The sequence below is a fragment of the Podarcis melisellensis genome (genome assembly GCF_964234715.1).
Source record: "Podarcis melisellensis genome assembly, chromosome: 2".
Classification (NCBI taxonomy): Eukaryota; Metazoa; Chordata; class Lepidosauria; order Squamata; family Lacertidae; genus Podarcis; species Podarcis melisellensis.
In genome coordinates this window covers 22,074,304-22,092,426 of record NC_138529.1, presented here as the reverse complement: position 1 = coordinate 22,092,426, position 18,123 = coordinate 22,074,304, and the positions used below count along the sequence as shown (strand labels likewise).

The 18,123-nt window shown below is 39.9% G+C and overlaps 1 protein-coding gene across 4 annotated transcripts in view; it reads right to left on the bottom strand.

Moving 5' to 3' along the window:
• HELZ (helicase with zinc finger) overlaps positions 1 to 18,123 on the bottom strand; it is a 116,880-nt gene that overhangs the window by 46,009 nt on the left and 52,748 nt on the right. For 3 of the 4 annotated variants that reach the window (XM_081899512.1, XM_081899513.1, XM_081899515.1), the window contains 6 exons: positions 16,856 to 17,189; positions 7,953 to 8,083; positions 7,023 to 7,202; positions 6,425 to 6,529; positions 3,356 to 3,534; positions 1,533 to 1,651 (listed from right to left, as the gene is read on the bottom strand). In XM_081899512.1, the coding sequence (XP_081755638.1) occupies positions 1,533 to 1,651; positions 3,356 to 3,534; positions 6,425 to 6,529; positions 7,023 to 7,202; positions 7,953 to 8,083; positions 16,856 to 17,189 (1,048 nt within the window). The remainder of the gene's footprint in view (positions 1 to 1,532; positions 1,652 to 3,355; positions 3,535 to 6,424; positions 6,530 to 7,022; positions 7,203 to 7,952; positions 8,084 to 16,855; positions 17,190 to 18,123) is intronic. The other variant, XM_081899514.1, reaches the window with a different exon arrangement.

Here is an 18,123-nt window from a genome sequence, read left to right as displayed (position 1 = left end):
ATGATTTCTGTTCTCATCCTGAAGCAAAGTTCTTAACTCGAGGTACTATTTCTGGGTTAGCAGAGTATGTAACCTGAAGCGTATGTAACCTGAAGCGTATGTAACCCGAGGTACCGCTGTATTTAACTGCACAAAATGCCACAGCTCATCAGCTCAGAGTTTTTCTTTTCCTAGTTCACACATCCTGACAGAGTAAATGGAGGAAAGTCAGCTAAGTTCTGATGATTCCCATTGTGGAGATCACACACACAACATGATGCTGTTGCTATCTAGCAACAAGGAACATTCCCAATTTTAGGGAAATAATATACAATGGCTTGTATACATGCACATTCAATAGACACACCATACACAAGGCAGACCACAGACACAGATGCATTCCTCTCTCAAACACACAACACATATACAAAACCAAACATCTCTCTTTCTGCCCAAATGCATCTCTCTCTCACAGCCCACATGCATACTTCCTCCTTCCCCTTCTCTCCCTCTAACTCTCTTTGTTCCTTGACATGACATTGCTGTAAAAAAAGTTGTTGGTATGGAGTAACAGGGCGTGCCAGGAGAAAAAAGCCCTGCTTATACTGTACTGCTTATTTCCAAACGACTTACTCTGCCTTAATTCATCCATTTTTTTTGTTTTTTTAAAATTTGTTCTCCTCCATTTCCCTTCTTTCGTTTTCTATTCTTACCTTCCAGCCATCTGATTCTGCTGTTGCTATTGTTTCTTCCACCATTTATTTTCAATCTATTTGTCCTTCTAACCCGCAGCCATGATTTTGATCTTCTCCCTAACAAGCACAGGTGTATGCTTTCTTGCTTCATTCTTTTCTCCTCTTTGATTGATTCATGCTTGATGTCTGAAACCTTCCACTTACTTTCAGTTCACTTATTTGGTCCACTCCTCTTCCTATTCTAGCATCTCTCACCCTGTCAAGGGTTTTGTTTCCTTATCGGTGAAAAGCAAGCGATAAATATTGCTTCTTTTCGAGTCTGACACTGTATCAACTTTGATAATTTTTCTCATCCTGTCGCCTTTTTACAACAGAAAAACTTCAACCGTTGTCAACAGTTGGTTTGTAAAGGCACGTATGTACAATTGAGAAGTCCTACTCCCCATCTCAAGAGCTCAGTGTTAGAGTCTGACAAGTATTATTACATTTTAGTATAGAGAGTTGCTTTGACCAAACTGCGGGAGGCAGTGGAAGACAGAAGTGCCTGGCGTGCTCTGGTCCATGAGGTCACGAAGAGTCGGACACAACTAAACGACTAAACAACAACAACAACATAGAGAGTTGCTAAGGCTGAAAGGAAGTGGCTTGCCGAAGGCCAACCAGTAAATTCATGGCCAATGTAAGATTTAAAACTGAGACTTTAAGACAAATACTTTATTTTTTTTATCGCACCACACTACCTGTTGGAGTGTTTGATGCAAGAGCTGCTTTGTAATCTGCAAATATACTTTGTTGGTAATTTTGATTTCCCTGAAGAAAAGATTTATATGAGGTAAGTTCAAGAATACAGTGTCTTACTTGCATATGGTCTCCAGCCAAGACAATTCTTGTATTTTTACTTGCTAATGCTAGAGGCATGATAGTCTCGCACTCCATTGCCTGTGCAGCTTCATCTAACAGAATATGTGTAAAAAACCCTATAAAACAGAAACAGACAAAATGTTAAGTAGCAAGTGATAAAAATGGTGCTAATACTATCAAAACATTTAGATTCAGGACTGTGAACAGACTGAAACCTAATCAACACAATTGATGTATCTTGTAAGATGGCTGATTTCGGCAAGTTATTCTCGGTAAACAGAAATCTCCTCCAAATCTATCCCACCAAAGTTGAGATCAAAGATAAAGAGGTAGAATAATTTAGACCAGTGTTTCCCAAACTTGGGTCTCCAACTGTTTTCGGGCTACAATTTCCATCATCCCTGGCCTCTGGTCTTGCTAGCTAAGGATGATGGGAGTTGTAGTCTAAAAACAGCTGGAGCCTCAAGTTTGGGAAACACTGCTTTAAACAATCAAGAGTTATCTTCTGGCAGATTTTATCCATGAGGATTTCCTGGACCCTGTTAGAATATGTTTCTTATAATAAACTATTCATCCTTATCTATGGTAAAATCTGCTCATAATGTTATCTCTTCTTACAGAAACACCTTGCCCAACAAAGGACTTTTCCAGAGTTTGGATTTGATATCCCGCCTTATCACTACTCGAAGGAGTCTCAAAGCGGCTAATATTCTCCTTTCCCTTCCTCCCCCACAACAAACACTCTGTGAGGTGAGTTGGGCTCAGAGACTTCAGAGAAGTGTGACTGGCCCAAGGTCACCCAGCAGCTGCATGTGGAGGAGCAGAGACGCGAACCCGGTTCACCAGATTATGAGTCTACCGCTCTTAACCACTACACCACACTTTCAGAGTACATTACATTTTCAGAGTAGAAGGAAAGTATCTTTCACCTGTGAAGGAAGTACAGTTGGCACTTACCTGAAGAGTAGTTTTCCATTGACAGCACAAGGTCATCAGGTTGGTTGGGCATTGACTCTCGCTGAAGGCAGGAACTAACTGGATTATGAAAAATGCCTACTTCCCAAAATGTTCATCCTGCCTTCAACCAAAATGTCGTGCCAATACTCAACCAACCTGGTAACTTTGCTCTGCCAATAGAAAAATGTGGTTCAGGCATAAAATATTCGTTTGTTTGTTTATTAGTTTTTGAGAAATCACACAACAGGGATGAGTACAATAGTATAAGTTTCTATCATTGCATATGATTACGCAATGAGCTTTCATTAACTAAGACAGAAGAAAAAAACTGTGGACTATTCTTTTTAATTGAAGCCTCATACATTTTTATCTCTTGTGAACAGTTGTATGCAAGTACTCACACTAGCTTTGCAAATAGTTAAACGGGCTTTATATTTGTCTGTTTTGTCATGTGCATATAAGAAGTAATAAAAAGAGGTCCTTGCTCTCCATAACATTGAGTACAGGCAACTCCCAGTTTAGGCACATCCAAATTATGCACGATTGCACATACGCGCACTGCGCCAAACCTGGAAGTAGCCCAAAATGTCACAGAAACATCACAAAAAGGGGCAGAGCGGGCTTACGCATGCTCCACCGATGTATGTGGGGGTCCGGAACAGAACCCCTGTGCAAAACAAGGATTGCCTGTACCCACACACAAAAACACCAGCTTTATACAGATAAGAGACACGGAACAGAATGGGCCCAGCATTAGTTTCCCACTTCCTCCAGTTTGCACAGAAAGTCACACAAACAAATACATGATTTTTAAATCACAAAGAAAGGAATACTAAAATACTTTTTCATGTACATTTCCTCACCAGGTTTAAGATCCAGCTGACATAAATATTGTGAAGTATTCAAAGTAACCACTACTACTCGTTGTTTAAGAACATCTTCTTTCTGGGGCATCTGAAAGGTGGAATGTGTGCTTGAAATCAAACAGTATTGATGCACAACTGGGTGAACAGTCTTTACCCAGCGATTTCTGAAATACACCCTGTAATAGAAGAAAATATCTTAATTTTTGCCCAAAAATTTGTTTTGAAGGAAACAAAGTATTTTTTTCAAGAGTAAAACAGCCATAACTTTCTTATTTTTTCACATGTGCCTGTGTGTGTGTGTGTGTGTGTGTGTGTGTGTGTGTGTAAAATCAGTTGAGTGCTTTGGTGTATCATGTCATACAACTGACTGTATACTAAAAAATGCTTCAACTCCATTCTTTTAGCATGCCGATACCACAATCCTCTAATAAATCTGTTTTTCAAATACAAATGGGTAATCCCTTTGGCTGTAATATATCAACATGTTTAGAAGTACTGTAAACAGAAAATAATTGGCTTGTTTACGTGACCTTAAAATAGTAACCTGCTACTCTTTAGCTTCAATCCAATTCCCACTTACCTGACAGTAAGATCCACTGAACTAATGAGTGTTATTTCTGAATGGACATGTGTATGATTGCAGTGTTCTACACTTAAATGCACAGCAATTTTTATTTGATTCAGTCAGAAGCAGTGTTGTCAGCCATCCCCTGTCTAGTTTCTCCTCATCTACTCCACCTTTTGCTCCTTCATTCACTTCTCCTTCTTCCATCCCTCAAGCCCACTTTACTTCCTCCACCTCCTCCTTCTGCTCCTTGCTTAGTTAGTTCACTCCTTTCTACACCTGTTCTTCTGCTCATGTGCACTTTCCCCCTCCTCACCTTCTCTTGCCACTTGCATTTCTCACTTCCACCTATTTTTTCATTGAAGGATGCACTCTATATACAGAATAACTAGGTCCAATAATGCCCACAGCCACCTTCAACTAAGATAACTTACATACTACAAGCCAGGGTATCTGATGATCACCCACAAAAGAGCAGGCAAATGTTCTTATAGGAGAGCTGATTAAACCGGACCCAGAAGAATCCAGAGAACCAGTAGGTTCAAGTACTAAAACTGGGGTGACATGGATTCAAATCTATCATCCTTCCAACATGGGATTACGAACATTCAAAAGCAGCTGTCACAGACTTGGTGGATCACTGATTAACAGGGACAATTGGCTGGATATTCCAAATCCAGCAACTCCTGTGTGTTTCAAATTGAGGGGGAGCTTATTGGTCCTGAGATATGGCTAATTATGCTCTGGAGACATGGCGGGCCATGATGTGCAACAAAGGAGTCTATGATTCTCAACAAAGGGCCACACGACTTGGGTGCCTAGAAGCCTAAGTGATCAGAGAGAGTAACAGAGAACAGAACATTGAGCTAGGAGGCTTTTGGAGTTGACAGGGTGGAAGAGAAAGGAGGAACTGATTGTAACATGAGGTGGTTAGACTGATTGCAAAATGGATCTCTAGGTGTATCTCTATTAGAAAAAGCACAGTGTGGCACAAGCACCATACATGAAGTTTCACTGGACCGTTGGCCTATCTTGCCCAGTGCTGTTTCTTTCAAGTCTCAGGTATTTCTAGTTCTGCTATAGGAGATCACTTGAACTAGAAATGTCAGAAACTGAACCTGTGACCACCTGCATACGGAAACATGTGCTCTCCGACAGAGCTCTGGACTCTCACAGAGAGCAGGCGTGCATCAAACAGCATGAATTTGCACAAACAAATGAGCCAAACCAAATGCTAAAGAGGAAATAAAAAAGGAATCTCAAGAGTGACTAGCCAATGGGACTTCATGAAACTGCTCATCTAGCCCCCCAGTTCAGCTGAGTACGAACAAAACAGGTTTCCCCAGGGTTATCTTTAGGAATGTATGTAGATCAACATCTTGTTACAAAAATCCAATTCTAGGCGCATGTGCTCTGTTCAATCCCCATTCTTGATGCAGAGGGAGAAGATGCCAAGATTTCTTTTTCTAAAGTACTCCCCACCTATGGAGCAGTCAGAATGTCAATTTTCAGCTGTATTATCTAAACGTATCCAATTGTTTGATAAGGATCACTAAGTGGGATTCCTGCTCTTGGGAAGGGTTTAGATTTGAAGTCTCAAGACAGGTCTGCCCCCTCTACTTTCCTATGAAGTTGTAGAGGAAGATAGGCATTGTAATTCCAAGGTAGTGTCAAAGCAGGAGAGGAAAATGTGTGCCAGAAGCCTAGGGCTGTTATTAAGGTAGCAACAGGACTAGAACAATGTTGTCATTTCAGATGAAATTTTGTCTAAATTTATATACGAAGCATTTACTTGCAGAAAGCTTCCTTCCACGACAGACTATTGCCCTGACTACATGCAGAGGTCAATCACATTTTAATAGCAAGATTTGCAGCCTAAATGAACTCTCAGCTTAAATTAAATCTAGTCTTAAGCAAATTTCTAGGTATTCCAGATACAAATATACGCAAAGTCTTCCAAGGGGTCATTTTTGATTCCACGGGAAGGAATAAAATTATCTTGTGTGATTTTTCTTCTGCTCATTCTCCTAATATCTATGGCAAATTCATTTAATACACAAACGGCTTGATACTGAACTAATTTTGTATGTTTAAAAAAATGTTGCTTCTTCTCTCAGCCATTTGCTCGAAATGTTGCTCTGATTTTAAAAACACCATTAACCCCCAACCAAAATCCAATTAGTACCTAATTTTCTTTAACATTACGCCTTAAAACTACACCTTAGTAGCTTTTTAGAAGACCATATCAAAATTTGTTCAGTTAGAAAAGCACATATATCCACATATGTAAAGCTTAAAAAAGGATGTCTTTATCTTTAATGGACAAAACAAAAACATGTTGACTTTGCTCCAATTTGCATTTTAGTTACTGTATCAAAGTTAGGCAACATTGTTTTTAAATGCCAATAAACTTAAAAGCATTGAGGTTTTTCAAAACTATTTCGAATAGACACCTTTTCTTAAGATATTGTACAGATACGTAAAAAGCCTTAAAAAAATACCTGAGAGGTCTCGCCTGGGGATTGCCTGCTTCTACATATGGATGTAAATAATCCTTTATGTAGAGATCAGCAGCACTATTAGAATGGGTGCAAATGAGAATCCTGCTGGAATAAATGGTGCAAATAAAAAAGCAATGAAGAAACAGAAAATCATTCAAAAGCAGTACAAAAAAAAATAGTGGCCATCTTCCTCACACATTTCTTTCAGTGAAATTAGTCTGCAAACTTTATGGCTTAATGATGCTTCTAACTAATTTCTGTGGGGAGATTTAAACTTTCAACATAGGTTTTTCTTATAAAAAAAACATTGTACACAATCCTAATGTAGCTTTAAAATAAAGATAGCTATTAAATTCTACACAGTGCACACCTTTCTAAATATATGGCAATGCATTTGTTCCAATTTTAATTTATTCTTCTAAGGGGAGACTACACTTTTTACTGTTGAGTTCTTTCGTGAATATATATATACATATATATACAAAACAATGATGGATGGGGTTTTTTTAAGCTGGATGGAGATTCTATACTATTAAACTTCCTCTTAAAATTTGGCATTTGCATTCCAATTAAATATCTATATATCGGGCCACCTCACCTAGTATCCTGCTGTTGGAGTATGTGCTTGACTGCCTGAGCCAAAGTGAAGGTTTTGCCTGTCCCATAGGGACCGATGATAAGAACAGGAGGCAATTGTATTGAGAGTGGTGTTGTGATAGCCAGAACAGCCTCTTTCTGCTTTGCATTGAGCCTAGGATCCAACTGCTCATCCCACTGTCTGTACAATAGAAAGCAGACATTTAGCATCGCCAAAGCATCGTGGTTTAGAAAGAAATTACTATTCAAAGACATGCTGAAACAAAAATTACCGTATTTTTCGCTCTATAAGACCCACATTTTCCCCTCCAAAAATTAAGGGGAAATGTGTGTGCATCTTATAGAGAGAATGCAGGCTCCTTGGCTTCAGCGATAGCAACACGAAGCCTCCGAAGCGCAGTGGGAGCACTCCCATTGCACTTCAGAGGCTTTGGGTTCCTTTTGCTGAAGGGAAGGTGCCCCTTCAGCTAAGTGGGAGGAGAAATGGAAGGGGCTCCATTTCTCCTGCCGCTTAGCTGAAGGGGTGCTGCGCAGAGAGGGGGAGAATTTTTTTCCTTGTTCTCCCCCTCTGAAACAAGGTGTGTCCTATGGTCGGGTGCGTCCTAGAGAGCGAAAAATATGGTAAATCAACCCCACATTATTATAGCATTTACACACTCTGCTAACATTCAGGTTAAATGGCAAAGGTAAGCTGCTTCTGCCGTAAGAATGCAATGCATCACAACTGACTTTTGATATTAGAGAGAATAAAGAAAGTTTCCTGTTTCTAAGGTTTCTAGGGTAAGTTTGCTTTCCTGCTTCATGACCTGTTCTTGCACCCTACGGAAGAGGTATTTCTAGTGTAGATGCATGTCTGAGACACCTGCTACAAATAATGCAATATAATTTAAATATACCAGAGACTGGTATGAAACTGTTTGCATTTTTGTACCTGTTGGGGCTCCAAGGTATCGTGGGCGTCATGCTGACATCTGGAAAGAGAATACCGTTGTCCTTGATTCTGTCCAAGGCATAATGCATTTCACAGAGGGGTAAGCGGTTTAACTGAAACTGAAGTTCAACCTACGGTACATACAAAATTAATAAATGAAAAGGTATGCCAGAAAACAGGCAACTGAAATAAATAGTTTTAGACTTGGGCTAAACAGAACTACTGCAATCACATATTCCAGCAAATTCACAACACCTAATCCTACAGATTAAATCAAAACCTTTCCTAAATGCTTTTATGTAAACTTAAAAAAATGGAAAGCCCAAGAGAAACATTTTTGTTATAGTAACACAATTTGTGGTTTTGACTACTATCATGTATACATAGTTGTACAAGTGGGTTTTTTAAAAAAATAGCTTGGACTGTGCACTGGTAAGTGAAATACAATGTTCTCATAGAAGAACTATAGCAAAGGTCCGTAGCAAAGGTCCCCAGTCAAATTTTGGAAGGTGGCAAGGCAAGGAGTGGGGAAATGGAGAAATGGGGGTGGAAGAGAGAGAGAAAAGAGTGGCAGAAAGTAAAAAAGAAAAGGGGTGGATTGACCTTTGTCTCTGGCCCCATCCCTGACGGATTACCTTTGAGCAATGTCCACCCCTGGGTCTACAGAAACATATACAGTGGTACCTCTGGTTACGTACTTAATTCGTTCCGGAGGTCCGTTCTTAACCTGAAACTGTTCTTAACCTGAAACACCACTTTAGCTAATGGGGCCTCCCGCTGCTGCCACGCCGCCACCGCACAATTTCTGTTCTCATCCTGAAGCAAAGTTCTTAACCCGAGGTACTATTTCTGGGTTAGCGGAGCCTGTAACCTGAAGCGTATGTAACCAGAGGTACCACTGTACTGACTACTGACAGGGTCAGAATATCCTTTTAAAAATAAAAAATACAAAGAACATGACACATAATACAGCATGGTCCACTGATAGCAAAACTGCAACATAAGCCATCATATACACAACTAACCCTCAAAGGAGGATAAGTCAGCAATAAGCTGTGGAAATGCTATGGGAAGGTTGGGAACAGAGTGAATTAACCATTCACGTTCAACACCACAGATGTGATTTCTGGCTGAGCGCTAACTAAAATTTATTTTCTTCTCAATTACTGTACACTCATAGCAAATAACAAAGGCCTCAAAAATATTACTAGACTTCAGAAATGTTTCAGCACAGAACACAGTGTCTTAACTAGAACCTATGTCTGAAAATGAACAATAAAATTAGTTCAAACAATTGTCTTACTAACTAAGCACATAATGACAGACATTTTCATTGAAAAAATGGATTAATGCAGCTCAAAGCCTTCGGCGGGGAGTTAGTCATGAAAGCTAGAAATGTGCACACTTTTAATTTAACATTTGTGCTTATGACCAAAAACAAAAAAATCTTCCAAATCTAAGTGCTGAAAGAAAGGTTGATTCTTATCCGAACACTACAATCTAAAATCTCTGTAATTACTGATTTCTTATTAATTGCTATACCCAATACTTCAATATACAGCAATCATACTCAAATTGTCAAAAAATAACAGTGAAAACTCTAGCCCACGTTTTAGGTACTGTATTAGGTGACTTCCAGAGGGATGTCATTACAGTTGCAGCATGAAACAAGAGACTTGTGACATCTTAAAGGCTAGCAGATTTATTGTGGTAAAGGTTAACTTTATCAGTATTTTCCTCTGCAGGCAAACAGATTAGAGGAGATAAGAGAGAAAGTATAAAGGGGGGAAATGCAAATAGTGGAGGCCAAATGGTCATGAAATACAAGAGGTATAGTCTGACAATTTAACGCAAATAAATAAAATAAGCACAGTGGGTGACTTAGAAGCAGTTCTCAAACTAGTAAGGTACCATGCAAGTGGTTCCCAATATTATCTCTACTCTGCCTCCCCCCCCCCACCCAAAAAAAGAAAAAAAAGAGACAGAAACTCTTTGACTAGGACCAACTTTATGAAAAAGGCTAACAGGGCCCTGGGCAGCAATTTTCATAATACAATACTGGCTATACAACACCAGCATTGAATGAAAACTGCCCCGCATTTTTCAGGTGGTCCATAGGGGCAGGGAGAGTTTGATAACCATTAAGCTAAAGCTAAATTTATTTTTGTCCCTTCTCACACCATTTCTCATCTGCATCAGGTTAGCATAGTTTTCCTTCACTGATCCTCTATTTAAGAATCAGTGCTCAAGGAGATTGCAAACCAAAGATGCACGCCCACATATAGTTTGTTGTTTATTTGTGGGATATCTCTTCTAAGTCTGAATTACAGACTTACTGAATTACAGCATTCATCAATGTCTTCTTGTTTAACCATGGAAGTATCCCCCATAACTATTAGAATGACTATAGTTAATCTATTGTTTAAAGTTGAAACATAAAATATGTTAAGGGATCAAGAAAGATAAAACTCTATTTTATTAAACCAAAAGAAATCAAGAATTGTTGTCAACCATTAGTAAGGCTCAAATATTTGATAAATGCACTAAACCAAACATTAAAAACTACCACACAATACCGAAGCAGACTGTGAAAAGGAATAATGAAAAGGCAATGTGTGAGGTTGTCAAACCACACAATGTACTTGGCAAAAATAAAAAGAACATGCTATGCACCACAATTCCCAAGAAATATAGTCAGAGTAATAGGGTATGCAGATAAAAGCCTTGGCTTTGTTAGAAGAGAAACCTTTTTTTCCCAAAACTATTATCCTAACATTAAAAAAGAAAGAAGAAAAGTCTTTCCTTGGTTAACTACACATATACAGACACCTGCAGACAAGTACAATTTGACACCATAAAAAGGGTATGGCTGCAATTTAAAGAAACAAAAAAACCTTTAGCTTTATTTAATTCTTTTTTCACTTTCTGCCTGCCTCTAAATAAATACAAAGTTGACACAACTTCTTAACGTAGAACCAGTAAGACTTGTACAGGAAGGTCTACACAATGAGGACCAAAGGAAATATATGTAAGAAGCCATATTTGCCCACCTCCAGTTGCCCATCCCTACTGTAAAACATAATGCTCATTGAAATATGTTGGTGTCTAATAAAATGGAAGAATGCTATGAAGAAGTTAAGCATCACAATAACTTGTAAGAGAAAACTGACTTGACACGATAAATGGCCCATCTAATTTTGTATTCTAGTAGCGTTTCCTGATATAGTCAATTAGTGGTCTTGATTATTGTTTTTAGAAAATAAACACAACCCAAGTGCCCAGTGGTATAATCAGCATTTAGGCTGATTATGCACCTTAAATGAAAACATTATGATTCTTGCATAATTTTTCAGCAGACTGATTGGAACGTGACATTGGTGATATCTATTAGTGAGAATGAATTTATTTCCATCTGCACTTGTGGCCTTCATTTGAAATTATTTCAACTAGACAGCCAACATCAGCCACTTTACACCTACAGAAGCTATATGATGAAGAAAGCATTTAATTCAGTTGACTGAGACTAATTCTTTAATGGTTAACCACAGGATGTATTAAATTAAAGGCATCAAATGGAACTATCCTTGCCAGAAAAACATAAAATGGCACAAGGTTTTGAATTCAACCAATGTCAGACTGACAGTAAAATGTACAGATAGCTGAACGTTTATCATATTCCCAGTGCTTATCTGCATATAGTATCAGCACTCTGCAGTTCTATGAAAGATAGGTTATTTTAGATAAATTATCAAATCTAATTTTACACCAAAGGTGAATAGTGTCATTCAGCAACATCTGGAGGGCCACATAAGTCACATCCACCCTGACCACTGGCCATGCTCGCTGAGGATGATGGGAGTTGTCATTCAGCACCATCTAGAGGGGGACAGGACCATAAAGAAGGCTGATCACCGAAGAATTGATGCTTTTGAATTATGGTGCTGGAGGACTCTTGAGAGTCCCATGGACTGCAAGAAGAACAAACCTATCCATTCTTAAGGAAATCAGCCCTGAGTGCTCACTGGAAGGACAGGTCCTGAAGCTGAGGCTCCAATACTTTGGCCACCTCGTGAGAAGAGAAGACTCCCTGGAAAAGACCCTGATGTTGGGAAAGATGGAGGGCACAAGGAGAAGGGGACGACAGAGGACGAGATGGTTGGATAGTGTTCTCGAAGCTAGCAGCATGAGTTTGACCAAACTGCAGGAGGCAGTGGAAGACAGGAGTGCCTGGCGTGCTCTGGTCCATGTGGTCACGAAGAGACGGACATGACTAAACAACAACAACAACAAGGGGGGACACTTAACCACTCCTGTTTTACACAGACTGCATTTCTATCTTCTATGCATTCTCTAGTTTATCATTACCATCTAAACAAATAGTTTTTGTTTTAGAAGAACTATGCTATCCCAAATGAGTGAACTGGTTAATATATGAAGCATTGGTAAATAGTTTATACTGAAACACGTATCACGGACCGCAGTCCCTAAGGAAGCAACTTTATTGATATTTTTTATACATCACCTACTTATTTATTTAATCAATTTTGTTTTCTAGCACATACCCACAAAAGAATCCTGGCGAGCTTTTACAGAAAGTTTGAAAACAAGCAGATAAATAAATAGGATATACCAATTAGTTTTAAACAGTCGTCAGAATGATAAAGCAGTGAAAGCCACAGTGCAGACAGTTTAAAAAATCATCTACCCTACTTTCCCAAGTTTAAGATTTCACTAATTTCTGAAAGTTGAGGACAGAGAAGGGATGGGGGAAAGAACATAAACGGAAGAAGTTATAAAGAGAGGTAATATATCTGCTTCTCATTTCCATGAATTCAATGGATGGAGCAAGACATCTTCTACTGATCATAGAGGTACAGACAAGATGAGTTCCTGTGAGGTTCACATTCCCTGTGTTTTTCTTCCATTAGAGATCAACCTCCAGGACAACCAATGCTATTTTTGTTCTAGAAACAGCCATGAAGCCAGGCTCGTTTGACTCTAGATAATTAGTTTAATCCAGCGGCTTCTTCAGTTGCGTCTCTATTAGTCACTTGATCATCTTGATCAAAAAAGTACTGATTATTCAGATCCAATGGATCTAAAAATAGCTATTTTCAGTAAAGGTCTGGCTATTGCATTCTTCAAATTCTTTCCTTAAGAGAGGCAATGCTCTCACCCTCAACCAAATTAGCTAGTTGAGCAAAGTTGATTACAAAGCGATAAGTGGAGACGTGGATACTTGCAAGAACTCTTCAACTCTAAGTTGAAATCAACTAGAATGGTTCAGTGATGCGAGGCTGTCGACACCTCCTGTATCAGAACAACACTTAATGTGGTGTCCAAAATGCAGCAGATGCATAGCAATTTTGTCACAGTGAGCTACCATACGTTAAATTTTATTATTATGGTCAGGTTGAATGCAATATGGTTGGACAGAAAGATGCATATGCCAATGAGGTGAGGCAAGATCTCTTTGCCACCATCACAGGCACGCTACTTCAAATGTTTGTTCAAATTTCGGCCGCTATCACTCAAACCTTTGCTCCTGATACTTCCATCACCTGTAGCTCCCTGCAACACTGTAGTATTAATACATGTAGCACAATGCAGAAGGCGTATTAGTTACTGATTAAACTGTTCTGTGTCAATTCTGTGTTCCAATCATCCACTGGAGCTGTATTCATATGACGGTGTTAACTCAAACAATGAAGTAGCTCAGATCCAATTTTTCCATGAGTGCTATGGTGCAAGTATATCCACCGACTTTTCTGTCTCTGATTCCTAACCAATGCTTCCCTCCCATCTGCACTAGTGGGTATTACTTGATGGGATGAAAATGTGGCATATGCATGTCTCTCCCCCACCTCAATTATTACATACCCACCCACCTCCTTTACCATTTTTTTCCCAAACTGGGCATGTGTGTAGATGTGTCTTTACTACATTTTTAAGGTGGCACTGTGGTCTGAACCACTGAGCTGTTTGGGCTTGCCAATTGGAAGGTCAGCAGTTCGAATCCGTGCGACGGGGTGAGCTCCCATTGATCTGCCCCAGCTTCTGCCAACCTAGCAGTTCGAAAGCACACCAGTGCAAGCAGATAAATAGGTACCGCTGTGGCAAGAAGGTAAATGGCTCTTCCATGCACTCTGGCACTTGTCACGGGGTCCCATTGCACTAGAAGCAGTTTAGTCATGCTGGGCTGGTCACATGACTGGGAAAGCTGTCTGTGGACAAATGCCGGCTTCCTCAGCCTGAAAAGTGAGATGAGCGCCGCACCCTATAGTTGCCTTTGACTGGACTTAACCATCCAGGGGTCCTTTGCCTTTTACTTTTTTTACTACTTTTTAATAGATGTTACCAGCATATTTCATTTATTTCACAAAATGAAGCATTTTGTATTTCACACCTTGGGGGAAGCTGCAAAAAAGATTCTCCCCTCCTACCCTCCTACCCACTGAAATACACAGCAATCAACTTTCTGGTAGATTTCACACCATTCAGACAGTGCTGTGTGCTCCCTTATGTTTCCTTAGGTTAGCCATTCCCCTGGTTACCTCCACATCCCATCTCCCTTCACTCACCAATTCATGTTGACATATTTTAGATGGTGATTCCTGTTTATATTTGATTTAAATTTAGTATGGAGATTCAGACAATATTGCTCTTGCACAAATCCTCCGTATTAAAGATTAAGATAAAAGGCAAATGTGCTTCACAAATTTAAAGCGGTGAATAAATTTTACAAAATAAACCTATGTGGAGGACTACCAAAAAAATTGGCACACAAGCAGTTTCAAATCCACATTAAAATTCCATGTGAATGAGCCCTAGGAATTCCAACACAATATCCAGCTTGAGCACGTGAATCCATTAATAAATATTCATTTGTATAGGCTGCATCCGTCAGTATCACTCAGATGAGGGTAAGGCTGCAGCCAGTGGAACAGGGAGGGAAGCCATTTTCACCAATTCACTTCCCCCTAAATCTGCTCGAGGGCTGAAAGACCCTCCAGAGAAAGTAGAGAACCAGAGAGCAGCAGAAGTGAGGGGAAATGGCTTCTTTCCCCTTTCTGCGGATACAAGTCTTACCATCAGCTGTGATGGCACTGGCTACAATCCCAGGTCCACACCTATCCTGCTCTCAATCTCTCCATTCTGATATGTCTATAGACTGACGCCCCCCAAGATGAATCTTCACTTTTTCTTTTCTTTTTTAAGTCTCAATTTATGATCTCATAAAAGGAGTTTTGTGGGCCAGTGAAAGTCAAAACTGCTTAGAACCAGGGGCTATGCTATAAAGCACCAGGGGCTCCAACCAATTTGCAGAGTCTCAATTTTATGTCATTTATATGCCCCGTCAGAAGCAAAGCTGAAAGACACGGGTGTGATACAGAGCAAACATTTAGGATAGAAAAGTAGTGATTATTTTGAGATGTGAGCGTGAGATAACCACAGGCAAAGTGTGTGTCCACAATTCTTCAGTGTGAGTGACGCGTCCTGCAGCTGTGACAAGGGAAGCTATTTCGCAAAGGAACCGCACCACTGGCAACAGGTGACTGGAGTCTATCGGACTATGCTCTCTATTTTTGTCATGAGCAAAGTTGTCACACCACCATCCATCATCATTGCACAATAATGTCCACCTTCTGAGGTGGGGTGGAAGTTAGGATGCAATAATTAGGAGGATAATGGTGAATGCTCCCTTTAGTTAGGTTGTGATAAATGCCCTCCAGTGAACTCACCCTTAGCATAGAAGAGGCTGTTAGACACATTGGTTAGAGCAGTTTCAATCAGTGGAGATGACTGAAGCCAGATTTGTGGGGGTCAAAAAGAGTTGGTGAGGATAGGTCACAGCCACAGGAACAGACAGCATGTTTAGTGATTTGGGAAATAAAAAGGAAAGAGGGAAACAGAAAGAGTTTGGCTTTAAAAAGAGCCCAGAATACATGCTACTTCACAGATGTATATCTACAAACAACGTAGCCGGTGGCTCCACAGTCCATAAGCATTCTTCTATGAGCATTATGAATTCAAAGGGAATAAACAAAAAACAAAAAATCCTCTGCCTTTGTTGGCAAGTACTGATGCTGAAACCTTGAGGGAACAGAAGCGCCCAACACATCAATTTTAGAGTAAGAAATTTAGATTCATTTGGAATTAAAACTAAATAAAATGCACAATTTAGACCTTTTTTTAAAACAACAACAACACTGCACTGTGTTCAATTTAAAAAATCAGGCATAAATACTAAATGAATTTTTTAGATTATTCCCAGCTTAATAAGATAATTTCAAAATTCCTATTTCTGCCAGTCCTATCCCAATGAACTGCAGAAGATGAAACACTGTTCGTAATGGCTGGCACCAGCAGTGTTGTTGCAAAATCTTATCCCGGCTAGGCATAATACAGCTTTCCAGATGGGCCCACAACCAGGTGTTTTCAGCTGAAGTTGGAAGAGAGGTGTTCCAAGCCCTCGTGGCTTTCATGTTGGCAGTTCTGCCTTGCTCTCTATTCCTGGCCACGGAAACTGCAGGCATGGCTTTCAAAGGTGCCCTTCCTGTTTACACTGAACTGCACCACGTGTAGTCAAGGAAAATGGATCCTGTATCCCATTCTGTAATGCTTAATTGTACCAGTAGAAGAATCATAGAGTAGGATCCTACATATTTCTGCCCCCAGTGCATAGAATAAGCCCTATGGCGAGTGACCATAACAATGAAATTCCTTTGTTGTGTCACAAACTCCTGGTGCAAAATTAGACGAGGCACTTACTTGCTCCTCAGTTACGCTTATAAATTAGTATCGGAGTCAGGTATGTTATGGCTGAGGTTGCTGAGATACCTACAGTATTGAAAGGCAAATGGAGCTGAAATAATACATCAGAAATTTCCCATCACACATACCTGCATTTCACAATCTGCTCGAAGATTAAGTTCTTCACAGCATTCCCTGGATATTCTCAAAAATATATACTCCTTTGTTTTTTCTTCAATAGCTGCTTCATACACCTTTTCTTTGGTTCCTTGGGTCAGTATTGACTTCTCTTTAGTGACTGGCAATAAATAAACAGCATTGACTTTGGTCATCACCAGTCGTCCTGCCAAAGTGTCTTCAGAAAGTGTTTCAGTGAGTTTAAATCGTCCAAAAAGCTGTCCATTTTGGGCATACTTTGCACCTCCAGAAACACCGGTGAGCATGAAGTTTGCTACAATCTGCAATTGCACTTTTATGTTGAACCTAAACCAGAAAGCGTACAGTTAGTTCTGGGGGTGAAATGGTACCCAGCAGAGAAAACAAAAGGAAAACTGAAGGCCAAACCAGGGCTGAAGTGGAAGGTCCATGTTCAGGATCTCCAAGAAGTTTTAAAAGATGTTAAATGGGTGTGGAATGCTGACAGGGGCTGTGACACTGAAGAGTGACAGGCAATAGCTCCCCGCAACTCTTTCCTACAGGCTATTTTCCTGATTGAATGCATATATATATCCGAGAAGGGCTACCCCCCCCCCGATGGTCCAATGCATGAGGTGTGCAACAAAATGATGCCTCCCTCATTCCATGTACAGTGGTCCCTTGGTTCTCAAGTGCCTTGGTACTCAAACAACTTGAAACCCAAACACTGCAAACCCAGAAGTAAGTGTTCTGGTTTGTGAACTTTTTTCAGAAGCCGAACATGCTACGTTTTGAATGTTACACTTCCAATTTGAGTGCCACACTTCCATTTTGAGTGTTACGCTGAGGTCGGTCTGTTTTTGCTATTTATTTTGCATTTTTGTGGCTCTTGTTTTTGTGACTGTGTGGAACCAGTTCAGCTACTGATTGACAGTGTGACTGCGATACATTGTTTACTGCTTTCATTTTATGGATCAATGGTTTCGTTAGATAGTAAAATTCACATTAAATTGCTATTTTAGGAGTTGTTTTTAAAAGTCTGGCACGGATTAATCCATTTTGCATTACTTTCTATGGGAAAGCGCGCCTTGGTTTCGGAACGCTTTGGTTTTGGAACAGACTTGCAGAACAGATTAAGTTTGAGAACCGAGGTACAAAAGCCAACCAGGCTGGCAGATGAATCTAACAACTGCTGGCCAGTCTTAATATTAGGCAGAGTAAAGTGTGTTTGGGGATGGACAGAAGCAGCAAGACACTGGACGGCAGACAAAGCCCTACCCAA